Raw genomic sequence first — 18,050 nt, forward strand, 5'->3', positions numbered from 1 at the left:
AGAATAGACAAATACCTATCTTTCAGCAAACACTCATGTGATAGCACTCTATCTTTCTCTCCCTCATACACCTTTCTATACTGATTTGGAACAATGGATTCTAAGAGGATAAAACTGCACAGAAGTACTGTGGTACTCTGTTGTTTTGGAACCCCACTTCCTGCTCCAGAAACATGGGGACAGACTGAGAAAACTCAACAGCTTGGCTTATTGTCCAGCTATTATTCGTGGTGGCCACTGATCTTTTCCTCTCAGAACGAGACCAGCTGTGCAGCCAGAGGTGGTTAGTGAATTAAGATAGGAATCAATATGTATATGGTGCAGCGAGGTGTTTAAAAGTGTTTGCTCTAGTGAGGTGGGAAGGATATCACCTGGGCATAAACACAGTATTCATACAGGGAATGTGCAACAGTATACTCTCTGCCCTTCAGTTCCAGGACCTACGGAACAGTAGGTATTACCTCCCTAATAATTCAAAAACAAAACAAACCAGAATAAAAAACAAAATGGTAAGTTATACACTCGTTTATTTTGTGGTTATAATCCACCATAAAATACCTGATTCTTCCCTTCATGATGTGAGAGAAGTCAAACCAAGCCTTTTCTGCTTTTGCATGCCTGGAATTTTGGCAGATTTAATTTTCCCATTCACAGAGTTTGCTAATTATACAAATATATAGTCAAAGAGTGGAAGTGGATTTCTCACACAGTTAGCTGCTTTCTTATACAGTACTGTACTCACTCCCTGTGTGTCAACTTTTCTTTCCTCTGAAAACTGCCTATTTACCAAGTACAAAGTTAGGCCAGCAGGGAGATGTATGCCATTCAAGAATTGTTCCTCTGCTTCACCTAGTGAAGTCTGAGTACATGGCTCTCTTGCACTCCCATTTAGTGGAAGACTTGGCTGATGTGATGACAGGCAGCCAGTGGACTTAGCTAAAGCACGGCTGACTCTGCACACTTGAAAAACGAGGAGATGGTATTAGTGGCAACAGCAACTAAACAATTTCCCAGGAGACAGTACAATAGCAACATATAGGTTCCTAGCTTTTTCCAAGATCAGACACATGGGTTATAATCTAGTAGTAAGTCATGGCTAGAGTAGTCCCATTAAATCAGTGGAGCTTACAGAGCAGTTTTCTCAATAAATCTCTACTGATTCAATGGACCTAGTTTAGTTGAGACTTACTACTGGATTTCAGCCATTAAGTAAATTGGTGAGGTGTCCTTCATGGACACAGCAGCTTAACACAAATACTGAACTAAAAAGAGGAGCAGGAAGTTTTCAGGGTGATGAAAGCAACAGCAGTATAACCTTGGAAATTTACAAACTCACACTGGCACTAGCTTTGCCTAATATTGGTCTAGCCCAGTGGTTCTTAACCTTTGTTACTCAGATGTTTTTGAACTGTAACTCCCAGAAACCCCAGCCAGCAGAGCTGATGGTGAAGGCTTCTGGGAGTTGCAGTGCAAAAACATCTGAATAACAAAAGTTAAGAACCAGTGGTCTAGCCTTCTGCTGCATAGTGCCCTTAACCTGGATGGTTACAGTAGGAGGGAAGAGTGCTGTTGATATGCTTGATCTGATAAGTGAACTTCTGGAGTCCCAGCTCACCTTCCCATCTAACTACAGCTGCCGACATGCAAATGCACAATATAAGAGATTCACATGGTGATATTCAGCATTGCTTCCTCGGACTGATTGAGATATCTCACACACACACACCTGGTTTGGAACTCTCCCCATATATATATATATATGGGGAGAGTTCCAAACCAGGTGTGTGTGTGTGTCCCTGGCTTGGGACTCTCAACTTTATATAAATGCATGCATTTATACTAAGCACATTAGCCATGATGAAATATATTAGACAGAATATCAGACAGAATATCAAACACTTACTGAGCTTCTTTATATTCTCCTTATCTTTCTTTGGTCTATATCAGCTCCAAAACTAACTGAAAGTGTTCGAAAGTGCAGGCACTGGGAGAGGAGGCATTTCTACACAGCTGTGCAGGGTGGTGAGATAACCAGCCCAGCAGTGTTATCATAATAAAGGGAGAAAGTCTATTTCTTCGTTTAACCCATGAGGTACTAGGGTGTTCAATTTCAGGAGCCGGTCAATTTCCCTTTTTAGTGAAGTTCCTAGGAACTCTGTCTACGGCCCAGAACACCAGATCTTTTATGGTATGGTTCATTTCTGTAAAATGGCCAAGTAGAGGACTGCCTAGTCATTTATTTCTCACTTTCGAACACTTTCAATTAGTTTTGGAGCTGATATAGACCAAAGAAAGGTGCAGAGAGTATAAAGAAGCTTGGCAAGTGTTTGATATTCTGTCTAATATATTTCATCATGCCTAATGTGCTTAGTATAAATGCATGCATTTATATAAAGTTGAGAGTCACAAGCCAGGGGTGTGTGTGTGTGTGTGTGTGTGTGTGTGTGTGTGTGTGTGTGTGTGTGTGTGTGTGTGTGTGTGTGTGTGTGTGTGTGCGTGCGTGCGTGCGTGCGTGCGTGCGTGTGTTCAAAAGTGAGAAATGTGTGTGTGTTCGAAAGTGAGAAATGCGTTGAGCCAGAGCTTTTTAATGACTCATTTAAAGAAATACTGAATAAAGAGCTTGTTCTACTTCCTACATCCTGAGACTTCATCTCTCATTTATAACACACAGACACACACAGACACACACACACACACAGACACACACAGACACAGACACAGACACAGACACACACACACACACACACACACACACACACACACACACACACACACACACACACACACACACACAGAGCAAACTAGGTGCTCATTTTACTAACCACTGAAGGATGGAAAGCTGAGTCAACCTTAAGCTGGCCATGAGCACAGTCTTGACTGCAGTACTGCAATTTAACCACGGTGCCACAAGGCTCCTGTATATTCCACACTTCCTTGTGTGTTACCTGGTGTCTTTTTGAAGGGAGATTCCCTTCCTACATTTTTGGAAGAAGCAGAGCTAATTTCTTCATCCTGGTTTCTCATCTTGCTTTGGAATTCTTCTACCAGCTTTTTTGCCCACTCTTCTCGGGTCTCCATGGCATTACAGTACTGTACCCAGTGTTTACAGCTGTCTCCTGCATAAAACAACAGCTTTATAGCAACAAGACCATTCTTTCTCAATCATTCTCTGAGCTACTTGTAAGTGAACCATTCCTTAACTGTCATTTAGTTTGGAACACCTTTCTCAAACAAGCAAGCTAAATATTATTTTCCTTATTAACTGCACAGTTCAAGGTAGATAGGAGAGTTTGTTTGCACAAGATATTCTCCCTTCAGTACTGCCCATCTCATAGCTGAACAAAGTTTGTCATTTGAGCTTCAATATATTCCAAGGAATTTCTCTTATTTCTGCTTATGACTGCATCTTAGAGAATTGTGCACAATACATGTACCAACTGATTGTGCTCAGTCTTTTAGACTCCTGTTGCACAAATGTTATGCAGCTTGACTGCTAGGGAGGCAATATATTCTGTTCATTGGTACAGTATTACCTTGGTTTGTGAAACGGATCCATTCTACGCGGCGTTACATGGTACAGAAATTTCGCAAACTGAAATGCCAATTGCGCAACAAAAGGGGCAGTGCTATAGGCGCAACGAGCCCTGGGAAAACCCTTTTGTAGTGTGAAAAAAAGAGAAAACAACATAAACCAGGGCTTCATTTCTTATGGATTTCAGTTTGTAAACTAAAAATTATGTAAACTGAGGCATTTGCAAACCAAGGTACTACTGTATTATGATGGCTATGTGGAATATTGTTTTATAATTGTCAGAACTATCTAGTGGTTACTGTTGCCCAAAATAAGTTGTCTTTTAGATGTTAACTTTATGAATAACCTTGGTTTCTGCAACTGACAATACATACAAATTTTACTTTAAAAATACATCAAACACAAGATGACCTTTCCCACTTATTGTGTTTGTGCACCATCCAGTCCACTTGCTGGGAACAAACAACCATTGGTACTACATTATAGCTTACTAGAATACTTCAGTACAAATGAAATTAAGCTGAATTAAATGTTCCTTAATAACTAAAACTAGTGTTAATAACTCTGCTTCAGATGAGTCACAATAGACAATGATTATTGCATAATTTTGCACTTGCATATCCCAGATGGGGCATTAGAAATATGTAATTTATACTCATGGAAAATTTCCTATCCCTCTTCCTCTCAGGTTACAATACTCCCTTGAGCTCCCTTTTGCCATAGGGAAGCCTTTGGGAGCCTCAGGACTGGGGCGGGGAAGCCTTTAATACAAAAAATAAACAAATAAAAATATAAATTGCCCACCAGATCACAGCCACTGGGAACAGGACCACGAGGAGCAATTTATTATTAAATGTTTCCCTCCCGCTGGTCCCAGAGCTCCAAAGGTTTCCATAAGGCAAAAAGGAGCCCTAGGGAGCATCGGAACCTGAAAGGGGACGGGTGGGGAGCAGACAGGAAACTTTCCATGAGCTTCAACTAAATGTTTCTGGCATCCAGTCTGAGTCACGCTGCAGCAAATTTATGCCAACAAGACTTTGCCCAATGTCTGCTTCACAGATGAGATACAACATGTCCTTACCTGCCCAGTGGAAAGGATAATAGTCAAAGGCCATCCTCCTAAATGTTAATTGCATTGCACCTCCTGTTATTCCATGCTTGGAAGCACCTATGGTAAAATGGAATAAAGCATTTCAGAATAGGATTACAACTTAACTTAGTTTATAAGAAGAACATTGTATGAACAAACAGGCTGAGTGGAGGAAAACATTCCCCTGTGATGTTTGCCTTTCCTTCAATCAAAGCCCAGATGAGAGTAGTGATCACCTCCACAATGAGTGGTCAGCAGTGTGGGCGGTGAGGAAGGGATGGCTGGGCTCCTGCCAGGATTGGTGCAATGACTACGGAGCCAAGCACCGTGCAGAGCCCTGTAAGTGGCCCGGCGGCTTCTTGGGGGCAGTACTGGGCCACCACAGCACCATATCTGTTTCTCCACGGAAACAAATAGAATGTGTCCATGTCTATTCTTGGTATTAAAGCTGAGCTGTTTAATTTTTCTCAGTGTTGAAAGCTAAAAACATGGGCAATGTTGCCCACCACAAGCAATCCATCAACTGTTTTTAAAATTTGTATCCACCTTCTGGATTTGACTTAGCCAAAGCAGCTCACCAAACACCTAAGGAGTTGCAAGTGTTCACAATTATTGTTGCAATTATTGTTCACAATTTAAAAATCCCAATCCTCCTGTGGGGGAGGAAGTAGAAAGAGAATACATCAAATAATAGAACTTTTTAAATTCTAAAATCCAAAACAAAGAAATTCATTGTTCTACATCATATTCTTCCAGTTTCAGCTATTAAGTACCTGTCTCTCTAGTGTGACTGTCATCACAGATATGCAGATCCAGACGGGAGATAAGAAGGTGGTAGGAAGACTCTTTCATATCATGTTTCTCAAAATACTGGCTGATTGCTTTGTGGCTGCTCCCAAATGACTGGGGCCAGGATTGCTGTGCACTGGGAGCAGGAGGTGTGATCTATAAAACAGAGAAATTAAATCTGCATGTGTCCATAACGAATCAAAGGAATGGAATGGATATATTTTATGAGGCAGGAGAACACAGACTGCACTAAAAAGCCCTAAACTTGCTCTGCAAAGGAAGGCATTAGATATAGGGGGGGGAATTAAAAGACTTCGAAAAACAATAGACTGTAATAGTCAAACCCAAAAATGACTGAATCAACAAGAGAACATAGCAGAAACATAAAGATCTTGGAGTAACTGTTTCCATGTTGTCAACATATATCTGCGTTAATCTACGAGAGTTAAAATAGAGTTCCTGTGATTTGCCACTTTGGCAGGAAGTTGTTCTAGTGGTCCTCTGTGAATTCACACAATTGGGTTGTTCTGCGCCTGCGCAGGACCTCTCGGAAGTTTCTAAAGCTTAAAGACAAGTGATTAGCGGGACGTTCCCCCATGAAGAGCATGCTCCGTCCGCCAGAAGTCCCCTCAGTTCCCAAAAGAGTCCGCCGCTGTCAAAGAGCTATATAAGAAGACAACATGACAGACAGAGGGGAGGCAGGGCAGGATGTGTGGATTCACAGAGGACCACTAGAAGAACCATTGTTACAGGTAACCGCTCTTTCTTCTTCGTGGCCTCTGTGAATGCACACAATTGGGTGACTGGCAAGCTCACTTACCAGATGGTGGGAAGTCACAGTAGAAAGGATGTCAAGACAGCTCTGCTAAAAGCAGCATCCTTCTTTGGCCAGATATCCAAACAGTAATGTGTCACAAACATTGACGGATTGCACCATGTAGCTGCATGGCAGATGCGAGGAATTTCTATTCCTCGTTGGAGGACAGTGGAGGTAGACAGTGCCCTGGTCGGGTGAGCCTTCAAGGATTCAGGTGGTGTCTTGCCTGCCAATTCCTATGCCAGTGAAATTGTTTGGACAATCCACCTAGTCAACGTTTGGGGCAAAGATAGTGAACCTTTATTAGGGCCATGAAAACATAGAAAGAGCCTTGATGCTTTCCTAAACAATTTGATTCTGTCAATGTAAAAAGCAAAGGAACATCTAACATCAAGCATGTGGATCATGTGATCGAGAGGTGTAGAGGGAGATGAAAACAGTGTAGGCAGTATTATCAGTTGGTTGAGATGAAAATCAAGATACAACCTTAGGTAAAAATGAAACATCTGGGTATAGAGTGACCTTGTCCGGATGGAACTGCAGAAAAGGTGGCTCTGATCTAAGAGCTGCCAGTTTGCTAGCACATTTAGCCAACGATATCGCTACTAAGAATGATGTCTTCAAGGAAAGCAGTTTGAGGTTAGTAGTAGCCATTGGTTCAAAGGGAGGTCGGGTCAGTGCATTGAGGACAAGTTGTAACGACCATTGGGGAAGAGGAGGCTGGCATGGAGGATGGATAACACAAAGTTCTTTAAAGAATTTTTTCAAAGTCGAATGGGAGAAAAGTCTAGCTGTCTCCAAATGAGATGGTTGGTGCACGATTGGACCATCATAGCAATATAAACCTTCAAAGTCAATCCAAGATGAAAAAGATGGAGTATAAAGGTAAGTAGAATCTTTAGTGAATCTGGTACCACAGGTAAGTTTTTAGAGGAATGCTCTCCATTTATGTTGGTAAAGGATCTTGGAGATTGATGACAACAAACCAGTCTCCCTGTGAAAGGAAAGGAATGATAGTGTTGAGTGTCAGCATTCTGAAACATCTAGGTTGAATGAATTTATTGAGGTTTCTAACATCAAGGATGGGATGGAGTCTTTCGGTAAAGTGAAGTGTCTGGAGTAGGAACCATCATGCAGGGCAGAGAAGGGGACGAAGAGTATGGCTTGTTTTTGGAGAAGAAGGGAAATTTATTCTTGAAGTGCCAATGAGTAAGGAGTAGTTTTAATTACAGTGAAAGGTGGAGCATGCTGTAATTCGATGAAATAACCCTTTTCAAAAATTGAAAGGACCCATTGGTCATTGGTGATTCGACACCATGCACCGAGGAAAGGGTGTAACCTGGTTTGAAACAGAGTGGAAATAGTGGTAGGGGGTGAAAGGGGTCTATAGATATTGCTTACCCTTCTTCTGTTGGTGTCGAAAAGGTTGTTGACATGGTTGTTGTTCCTGGTGTTGAAAGACTGGTGCAGTAGATGTTGACAGGCTGGAATAAGGTCTATCCTGCATTTGTGGCTTGTATGTACGGTATGGTTGGTGGAATGGCTGAAATGGCTGTTGGACAAAGTACTGTCTATGGTACTGGGGGCACTGGTATCGAAATGTTTGTTGGGTGGAATATGACTGAGCTGTTTTCCAAATTTTAGGAAGGTTGTCCATTACTTCATCTGTTTTTGTTGAAAAGGCCAGTGCCATCAAATGGGAGGTCTTCAATTCTCGATCTGGAGTCATCTGATATGCCAGCCAACCTGAGCCAGGCATGGCGTCTAAGGGCAATAGATGTGGCCATTGCCTTAGAAGCGGCATCAGCAGTGTGGCGGGAGGCAATTCTTTGCTGTTTGGCCAGTGTAGAAGCTTCAGCATGAATATTTAGGGCTTCAGTCTTAGAAGACTCAGGAGCCACTTGAATAACGGGGAGGATCTTGTTCCATAGTAGTCTATGGTAAGCTCCCATGGCGGCTTGACAGCTGGCAACTCTCATAAGAAATGAAGTGAGGGAGGAAAGACATCTGCCTAGAATGTCTAACTTTCTTCCTTCCCAGTTGGTAGGTGCAACTGATGATTTGTTGTGAGCTCTGGATTGATCGGATTCCACAATGTAATTGAATTTGGTGTCAGATATTTGGATAAAAAGGCATTGTCCAGACCATGGGTTTTATAATGGTTTCCCACATGTCTTGAAATTTGTAATGATGAAGGGGGTTTCTCCCATGATTCTTTAATCAAATCTAGCATAGCGGGTATCAAGGTAAGGCTAAGCGGAGGTGTCTCCTCTTGATTAATATAATAAAAAACTATCATGGGTTGATATGGATGATTCAGAGGATGGAGATTGATGTTGAGAATTAGATGTGGAGAATTGTGTCGAAGAAGGCAGTTGTGAAGCAGGAGGTACTTGGGTTGTAGAGTACCTTTCCATATCAGGAGGAGGAGCAGGAGGACCCTTATAGTTTGTCGTAACCTGCAGAGATGTGTGTTGAGGGGGAGGGTGTTTAGAAGAATGCTTGGAACACTTTGACTGTGGTTGTTCCAGTGGTGAGGTAGTGCACTTGGGGGCCGGTTTAATAGCAAGCAGGATCTGGTGAATCAATGTGGAGTGCAACAAGTGGGAATGGTGTTGGTGTCAAGGTGGTGATGTAGACACAGAAGGTGAGTACTGAGGTGGATACAGCAAAGCATATCAAACTCTCTTGGGTTCGGTGATGTAAATTTGTTCTGGTAAATCTTCAGGGAAATATGGTAGCATCGATCTCTGAGATCTTCTCATGGTTGATATCAAGAAGATTCTGGGTAGTAATAGTAATCTCTGTGTGGAGGGTCATACTGCACTGGGGACAAGTGTCATCTCGTTGCTCAATGTTTTTGAAGGGAGTGGTGAGACGAGTCTGAGTCCGAGATTTGAATCGGGATTGCCTGCCCTGATGATGCAGGGCTCAAATGGGCCAAGGCCTGGCTAGAGTGAACGTCAGCCGGAGATAGGCCAATACTTTGCGACAAGCTACCAGTGGAAGATGGAGCCTGGGCCACAGGCAGAGGTGGGTCATCTCTGTCTGACATCGAACCCGAGGCATCTCTAGACCTTTCCTCCAATATTGGGGATGGAAGTGTTGATTGGGGTGGTCAAATCTGTGTGGATTTTGACAATTTCTTAGACCTTTTTGAAGTAGTCTTATCTTTTTTCTTTTTAGATGATTCAGTTGATCAAGCCAGGGTCCTTGATGTCAATTTCAGTCTCGAGGTAGACTTTGACTTATCCTCTTGGTAAGGAGAAGGAGTAATCAGACTAGAGGCCGGTTGAAGAGGCTCCTGGGGATCAGGTCGATGATCTGGAGGCAGTGCGGGCTCCATAGCAACCGAAGGTGGATTGAGGGATTTCTCCCAAAGGTAAGATCGCAGTCTCTGAAGTCGCAGCTTAAGTGCAGGCTTCGTGAGTGTTTCATACTTAGGGCAAGAGTGTGTTTGGTGCTGTCCCCCGAGACAGAAAATGCAGTGGTTGTGGCCGTCAGTGAGCGGGATCTTGTTATTACAAAGTACGTACCACTTGAAAGGCCGGGGGGGGGGAATAAAAGACAAGGGAGAAAATTGGAGGGAAGATGAGGGGGATCAGCAAAACGGGGGAAAGAGAAAAAAATCAATTGAATCAAATGTAGAACAAATCAATTTAGAGGGGAAACATCCAACAAAAGAGATGATCAAAATAACAGAAGAACCAAAATACCGATCGCAGTGAACCCTCAATCGCTCTAGCTCTCTCCGAAATAGGTCTAACCTAAGTGGTGGCTAAAAGGAAATGAGGGGACTTCTGGGAGGCGGAGCATGCACTCCACGGGGAACGTCCCACTAATCACTTGTCTTTAAGCTCTAGAAACATCTGATAGGTCCTGCACAGTTGTAGAACAGCCCAATTGTGTGCATTCACAGAGGCCACAAGGAAGAAACAGGTGATAATGGTGTTCCTCACTTATGCAAAAACTTGCACAAACATCTGTGCATGTGATTAGAATGACACTATGGGAAATAAAGCACATAATACTAACAGTCAAATGTATATACCAAATTAGCAATAATTTAACAGGAATTTAAAGGGTAGTTTGTATAACTTAAATCAGTGGTTCTTAACCTTGGGTTACTCTGGTGTTTTTGGATTGCATCTCCCAGAAGCCTTCACCACCAGCTGTGCTGGCTGGAGTTTCTGGGAGTTGCAGTTCAAAAACACCTGAGTAACCCAAGGTTAAGAACCACTGACTTAAATTGTGATTTAAACACAAAGACAAAACCTGAAATTATACAGGCAACAGCAAGCACTAAAACAATGGAAGGGTAACATCTATTTTACATGGGAAATTATTTGTGAGGGAAAATGTAAATAATGCGCTCAACAGGTCAGCAATCCAAGAAACACAGACAATATAGAATCCAACATAAAATTCTTCCCTGATTTTGCTCAGTTGCAATTGCTGACTATCACAGCAGGCATGTTTGCCAGAGCAGCTCACCTGGACAGGTTCAGGAGCCATACTCTTCCTTTGCTGGGCTGATTTCTCCATAGCTTCACTCAAGGATTCTGCATACTTCATCATTGCCTTCAGTTGAGAGTCAGTCAGCACCCACAACAAGTCATCAAGGAGGAACATCAGTTTGGAGGCCACCACATTGCAGTCCTTTGTCTGTCTCATAAACAAACACAGAAAGTTTAACAAAAACAAATGGTCCAAAGGCAATTATTTAACTGCTGTTGGGAATCATAGATACAATTAAATAGATTCCTTGGGACAACATGCACAAACAGAACTGCAACATCTAGGTATTTGATGGGAAGTACATTTTTCCAATGAGCTCAGAGCTCATCATCTATGGCACTGGTTCTTAACCTTGGGTTACTCAGGAGTTTTGGACTGCAACTCCCAGAAGCCTTCACCACCAGCTGTCCTGACTGAGGTTTCTGGGAGTTGCAGTTCAAAAGCATCCGAGTAACAAAGGTTAAGAATCACTGATCTATGGAAAGGCACCAGCAAAACTGAATTATTAAATGCTTTGTAAGATGGTCTTGTTGCAGTGTGGTTTCCACCTTGGATCTTCTGCTTCTACTCACCTAAAACTCATGTTAATGTTCTACAAATCCAACCACTGACTCTCAAACCCCAAGTTTGGATGTGTATTATGCCATATGGACATTGAGACGCCCCAAAACACACAATTGTAAGAAGAGAATTTTTTAAAAAAAATCAAGCCAATTATGAATTAATTATTCCAGCTAAAGATGGTAAGAGAACCAGTGTAGTGTAGTAGATACATTATTGCAATAGGATTCAGAAGACATATTCAGAAGGCATATTCATTCTCACTCACTGTGAGGCTGTGAAAATGGCAAACAACTCCTTAAACATCTCACATGCCTTGGAAGCCGTACTAAAGTTGCCATACATACAAACAGACTTGACAACACATCACCCACAAACACACACACACACACAGAGTAGACTTGTGCGTGCAAAATTATTTCATAAGCAAAAAATCCCCCCCCCTTTTTTTTAGTAGAAGGCTACAGTATATTATTTGGTTTCTGAGACAAGCATATTAAGAATTCTATTCAAAAACATTGTCTCCAAGATAATAAATATATACCTTTCTCTTAAGAGATATTTGGATTCTGCCCTGGTTAGTAATAAGTCTTAGGGGAGTGGTGACAGGATCTTGATCTCCATTTTCTGTAGCATCTGCCTCTATCCGAAGAGTCTGCCAGGTGAGTTCTTTAAATGTAAGAACCTGCATTGAGGAGGGAAGAGGAGGAATAAAGATCCCCCCAAATAATAATAAATAATAAGGGAGAGAGGGAGGGAGAAAAGAAAAAAAAAGATCCTTAGTTCTAAAGCTGTATAAAAAGTATTCAGATTTTTCTGAAATAGGAAGGTATGTTGCATGTTTCAATTCTAAAAGGAAAAAAAGCAGACATCCACCTCACAGCCATCTTAGCCACCTAGAGTGGTCGTAATGACCAGATAGGTGGGATATAAATTAAATGAATAAATAAATAAATCTTATTTCAAAATGATATGTGGTTACGTATCAGCATTAGAGCACTGATTCAGTCCCACATCAGTCACTGCCAAAGATATTGTGGAGGGTGCGGCAGTCAAGGATGTCACACCATAACTCCACAAAAATGTAGAGAGTATTTAGTCAAGATGCCAAATCTACACATTCTTGCAAGACAACAGAATAGGTCCTAATTTGGAGATCATCTTACCTCTCCTCTGTGTGAATCGGTGATACGGGTGAAGCGCAAGTCACTTTGCTGCCAGTTGGGATTGACACTGTATCCTTGTAGCTGCCATAGTTCAAAAGAAGCATGGAAGGCCTTGGAGTGGATCTTGATGGTGATTGAATTGACAACAATAAACATGCCCTCTACTACTTTCTCAGCAAAGCCATATTCACTGTGGGGAGGTGGGGACAGCTTTTAATACAGCAGAAAGCTTTAGCTCATTACAATACATAACACTGTTCTGTGGTAGGTTACATTAAGCATCACAGACCAGGCATTAAACCCAGAGTTGAAAATTAGAGGTAAACCAAAAGGTTATCATTCCAGTCCTGCTGAAGGATCAAATACATATCTAATTTCTCCCCATCCTAAACTTGAGTAATTTAAAATCATGTAGGCTCAGCATATTGGAACCTCTTACTTAATATTAGCTGTGCTTCAAATGTTTTATAGGCAATGACATCTTAAAGAGTAAGAAAGGTAAACAGTTCAATTTTTCTTCTCTCTCTGAAGCAGAATAAAAATCCACTGAACTGAATGTGACACTCAGATGCTACAAGTGATATAATAAAACCTAACAGTTGGAAAGGATCAGGGGGTCAAAATTTGCAATCACAATGTTCAGGGAAGATGGTCTACACTTCATTTATATAAATACTGACTCACATATTCCATAACAAATCATGTCATCAAGATCAGAAACAAAAAAGGTTCATCACACCCAAAATGCCTGAATATCAAAAAACTCCAAACAATTATATCACATGAACTAAGAGCTACAAGCTAAAATAGAAGATAAATTATTATGCTAGTTCGATTGGCATGTCTGCTTTGAATACACAGGTGCTTCCTTTCAATTGTATCTGGAATTCTTCTTCAGGTTAAATTTACTAGTACCAAATAAAATACATAGGGAAAGAAAAAATACATAGGGAAAGAACTATTAGGGGTTTTTTTGCTACTGAAATTGGTTTCTTTAGCAAACTGAGCGGGGCAATCCTCCTTCCTTCTGCCAACCCTATGTGCCTGAAAAACATACATCAAAAGTCTGGCAAACCCTACAGAACAGATCTTTTGGGGCAGCAAGAAGACTGTAAATTAGAGACAGCAGAAGAAAAATCCCATCATTCTAGTGTTCAAGCACAACATTAAGTTTAAGCCACTATCTTCCTGAACTGCATGTCCTGATTTGGTGAGTCAATCAAAATAGTCAAAGGGTCAAAAGGAAAGGCCAACTTTCTCAGAGGATCTTCAGAAAGTTTCTTGTGAAGTTTGTTCTCTAGTCTATAGCCACTTTGGGAATCTCAAATCTATCCCCACTCCACTCCCACTGTTTCTAATTAATTATATTCTGGTTTCATCCCAGAATTGATTCTTTTAGTATATGAATGTTATGGCTGTCCTACATCATGCGAAGGCAGGATTCTCTGGAAAAAGGCAATAACACTGGGAAAACTGGAAGGTAGTAGGCTCAATGTATGAAGACCAAATGTGAGATGAACTCCTTCCCTAAAGGAAGCCACAGGTTTGAATTTGCAAAAGCTGAGCAAGGCTGCTGAGGACAGGACATTTTGGAGGTCTCTCTTTCATAGGCTTGCCATAAATCAGAAACAACTTCACCATACATAACAACAACTTTTGGCTGTGTCTTTTCTGGCACAAAGCAGGATATAAACTCTTTTCAATTGTGTATCACACATTGTTAAATGTGCATATAGTGCCATATAGCAAATAAATCTTGCCACATCATGAAATCATTCCTTTCAAAGTCACACCCAGCAGAAAAAAAAATGCTAGTACAGCAAATACACCTAACTAATTGTGACCTCTGCCAAGAATACACAAGTATAATTAGAAATTAAAGGGCTGGAACAAATAGGGAAAGTACATTTACCCTCTCTTTCCTTGTTCCCACAAGCCCATTACACATTCAAGTACAATTATAGTATAACCTATTTCCTATGCTATATTTGGATATGGGAACATATGAAAGTATGCAATTTATTTATTTTTTTATTTTTTTGGTACTACTAACTGGCTAAAGGACCAAACTTCAGGTGAAACTGAATCACGTAGTTTGCCCATTTTTCTTTGTTTTACAAAATGCAGCCACAAAGGCTGCTATTTTAGACAGAAGTAGAAGGGCTTCTTCATCTTTCCACCACCAGCATTTTGCAGTTTTGAAGCAAAAGAAAAACTCCTACTCCGTCTGCTTTTCTCCGGGGAGGGTGGGGGGAGGAAGATACCCTTAACTTTCCCATGGAGGGGAAAAAAAGTGGTTTGGGTTATTTTTATCAAGAAAACGACTGAAACAGAAACTGTTCAGAAACCTCTCCTTCCCCAAAGCTTCTGTGCAAGTTTCTAGCCCCTGCAGCTGATTTTCTAAAGCAATCTAGTTCTAGTTAAAATTAATAATTAATGTCAACGTAATAAAAATGTAAATGTTAATTAGAAGGGGAGAAATAACAACTAAAATAATATCAATTCAGAAATTCCTGGATAGCTCAGTGATTTAGGCCTCTGGCCGCGGACCCAGAGGTTGGGAGTTCAATTCCCCACGGTGCCTCCTTGACAGGGGCTGGGCTTGATTATCCATAGGGTCCCTTCCAGCTCTGCAGTCCTAAGATCAACTTATCTAGATTGGTCCTAAAAGAGATACTTCTGCTCTTCACTTTTGCATCGTAACAGAAAGACAAAATGACTGTAATTCCACCAAAGCCATGTACAAATGGAGTTCACATTGGTTTTCATACTGAACAGACAAGAAAGATGCCTAGGCCAGTAGGCTCAATGTATGACAGCAGATTAGGCTGCCTTTCAATAAAGTCTCAAGAAGCAAAACATGAAGGGGTAAAATAACTTGCACTACGAAGTCAGACTCAATATCAAACAAATTGGAAAAGCGGATTTTTTTATTTGCACTGGATTTTTAAAGTTTAAATTGGGTTTTAAAGAATCGTTACAATGCTTTGGGTTTTTCTTTTAATAAGCCCTACAAGCTGATCGTGTTAATTTAAAATCTCCTATAGCTCAGAAATCTCATTAGAGAATAAGGACTATAAATTCCAACTCTGTATTATGAAACCATGTAAACATATTGTATGTTTATTGCATGTTTATTGTACATTTAAGTTTTAGAAATAGGGTTCAGCAGTTCTTTGATTGGAGCCTCAATTTTTTGAGGTCGTATAGATTTCATCCCAAAAGAGCCAGCCTGTATGGCTTTGTGCAGACTGCACAGTCCTAGAATGTCCCCAGAATAAGAGAAAAGAAAACCACTTCTGAGTATTCTCTATCTAAAAAACCCTGAAAAGGGTTGCCCTAAGTCCCAAATTGATCTGATGTCATACAATAATAATTTTTACATAAAGCTTCTGGAGAAATTATTTAGGTTAATATTTCTTTATCTTGCTTACTCATTCTAGACTCAAGGATCCATGGGGTCCTTTGCAGCTCTGCAGTTCTAAGATTATGATGATTATTAATATTATTATTAACTCAGTTTGGACGATATCCTCAGAGTCTAGAAGATATTGCCAGCAACACATACTTCTTAACAGCTGTGTATGGGATAATTAAGCAGATATTCTCCACCTCTGACTCAAGTTTATTCTTAGAATCCCCCCCCCCCATATAATATAATGCTTGGAATTCACAGAAGCCATTCCTTTCAATAGTTTCCCTAAGTGATTCCAATTCCTTTAATGTGGCAAGTTGTCCTTTTGCAAATTCATGTAAACCAAGTCAGGCCCTAATTCCCTCTCTGAAAGCACATATATTCAGACACCAAGTGCCAATGAACAGAAAGCAGTACTGGCAGAGGAGTAGGTCTGGGTGAAGGAACTGTGAAAAACATGTTTCAAGATTATGGCAAATGATTGCACACTTTGAAGGAGATGTGGAGGGGGGAGATAAGATGAGCAAATCCAGTTCTTCCTGAATAGTGATTCAAACTGGGATCTAAATTATAATTACACCAATTTAAATTAAATCTCCCCTGAGTAATCCCACATACTACAGTGACAAAAATTAATTATATTCAGTATTAACCTTTGTCCTGAAGCGAGGGCAATGGGAGACTGTCCATTGGGTGGCCGGGGCTCTTCACAGGTTCGCATCTCTACTTCAACTTTATCCAAATACTGCAAATGCAGGAAACAAGACAAACGTGAAGACGTTAGCACTATCTGAGAAGAAAGCACCCATTACTTATCCCAGGTAAGGATAGCTAAATTTTTAATTCACAAGACTAATTCCCAATCTCCTTGTTCCCTTACAAAGAATTCTTCCTCTGGAGATATTTCAAATTACGGTAGACTTTAAACACAACAGTATTTCTAAAAGCAGAAGATGTCAATTCAAGACTTCATGTCCTATATTGCCCCACATGCTCACAGGCATTAATCATTTCAGAATCTAGCAATCAAGAGGATGTAAGCCTCTCTGTGATGCATGCATTTGGGTATGCAGTGCACTGTCTGTCTTATACATTGACAGGTGGAACAAAGCATTCTTGTGGGAGGCTGGCTGCACATTTTGAAAAGGAGGAAAAGGGGAAACTTACATAGGTGTAAGAGAAAGAGTTTTATTGTGCTAAACCCAATTAATTTAAGGTACAAAACCTTTGCTGAGTGGCAACTGTTCTTACACTATTATTGCCTCTTGAGGTGTCCTTCAGACTTTTTCATTTTTACTGCTATTCACCCTTTGATTTTTCTTCTCCCTTTCATTATCCCTCAAAGACTCTACTGGCTATATCTGGAGAGGGGCATCTTTCAGAGCCTCTAGCCAGCATCTTGTTCAATGTTTACCTGCATGTAGAGCTTCAAACGTAGAAGCTGCCTTGGTAATCTGTGAGATATCGGTAATTCACAACCAGGAACCCAGCAAGCACTTCTTCAGATTGTGGTGACATGCTGAATAAGGTACTGGGCTCTGCATCTTAATTTCATGAAGTAACTCAAGCCAGCCATATTACATAATAATTTGGTTCACAGAGATCAACTTCCTGCCATACCCACCACCTTCATGGAATAGTCACACAACTGCAAACTATGGGCTTCTAGTCTCCCATGGATAATTTTGTCTGAGAAATGCTTTTAGAAGTTTGCATTGCAAGCAATGCCAGCCTCAAGTAGAAAATGAAGCTTTTGGTAATTTGCATGCCTCCCCAGAACACCTTTGTTTATAGAACAGCTCTGAATGTGAAATGACCATCAAATACCTCCAGCAGTCTGTGTATTTCAAGCATTGAGAATTAAATCATCTGTCTTTTGACTTCAAAAGAGAGCTTATGTACAGTTAACATTCTTAATATGTCCCTTTTTTATTTGCTGCAAACAAGAGGCTGCAGTCTGACATTATTAAGCAAGCCACTGCTAAGGAATGCAGAAGCAATTGTCCTGGTAAATGAAGATGGTGGTAGCTCATGGCGGTCTCATGAAATACAGACTACCTGAAAACTAGGGCATATTAGCATACTTTGCAAGTAGTTATGTTTCATTTCTGTGAAAGACTCTTGAGATTCCCCTGGACTGCAAGGAGAACAAACCTATCAAT

The 18,050-nt window shown here is 40.9% G+C and overlaps 1 protein-coding gene across 1 annotated transcript in view; it reads right to left on the reverse strand.

Moving 5' to 3' along the window:
* The window catches only part of BLTP3A (bridge-like lipid transfer protein family member 3A), a 67,921-nt gene that overhangs the window by 19,769 nt on the left and 30,102 nt on the right, over window positions 1–18,050 (reverse strand). The window contains exons 4-10 of the mRNA XM_072997397.2: window positions 16,542–16,633; window positions 12,474–12,663; window positions 11,852–11,992; window positions 10,723–10,893; window positions 5,396–5,567; window positions 4,614–4,700; window positions 2,946–3,116 (exon numbers count right to left, since the gene is read on the reverse strand). Of these exons, the coding sequence (XP_072853498.2) occupies window positions 2,946–3,116; window positions 4,614–4,700; window positions 5,396–5,567; window positions 10,723–10,893; window positions 11,852–11,992; window positions 12,474–12,663; window positions 16,542–16,633 (1,024 nt within the window). The remainder of the gene's footprint in view (window positions 1–2,945; window positions 3,117–4,613; window positions 4,701–5,395; window positions 5,568–10,722; window positions 10,894–11,851; window positions 11,993–12,473; window positions 12,664–16,541; window positions 16,634–18,050) is intronic.

Source organism: Pogona vitticeps, chromosome 4 (assembly GCF_051106095.1).
Source record: "Pogona vitticeps strain Pit_001003342236 chromosome 4, PviZW2.1, whole genome shotgun sequence".
Taxonomy (NCBI): Eukaryota; Metazoa; Chordata; class Lepidosauria; order Squamata; family Agamidae; genus Pogona; species Pogona vitticeps.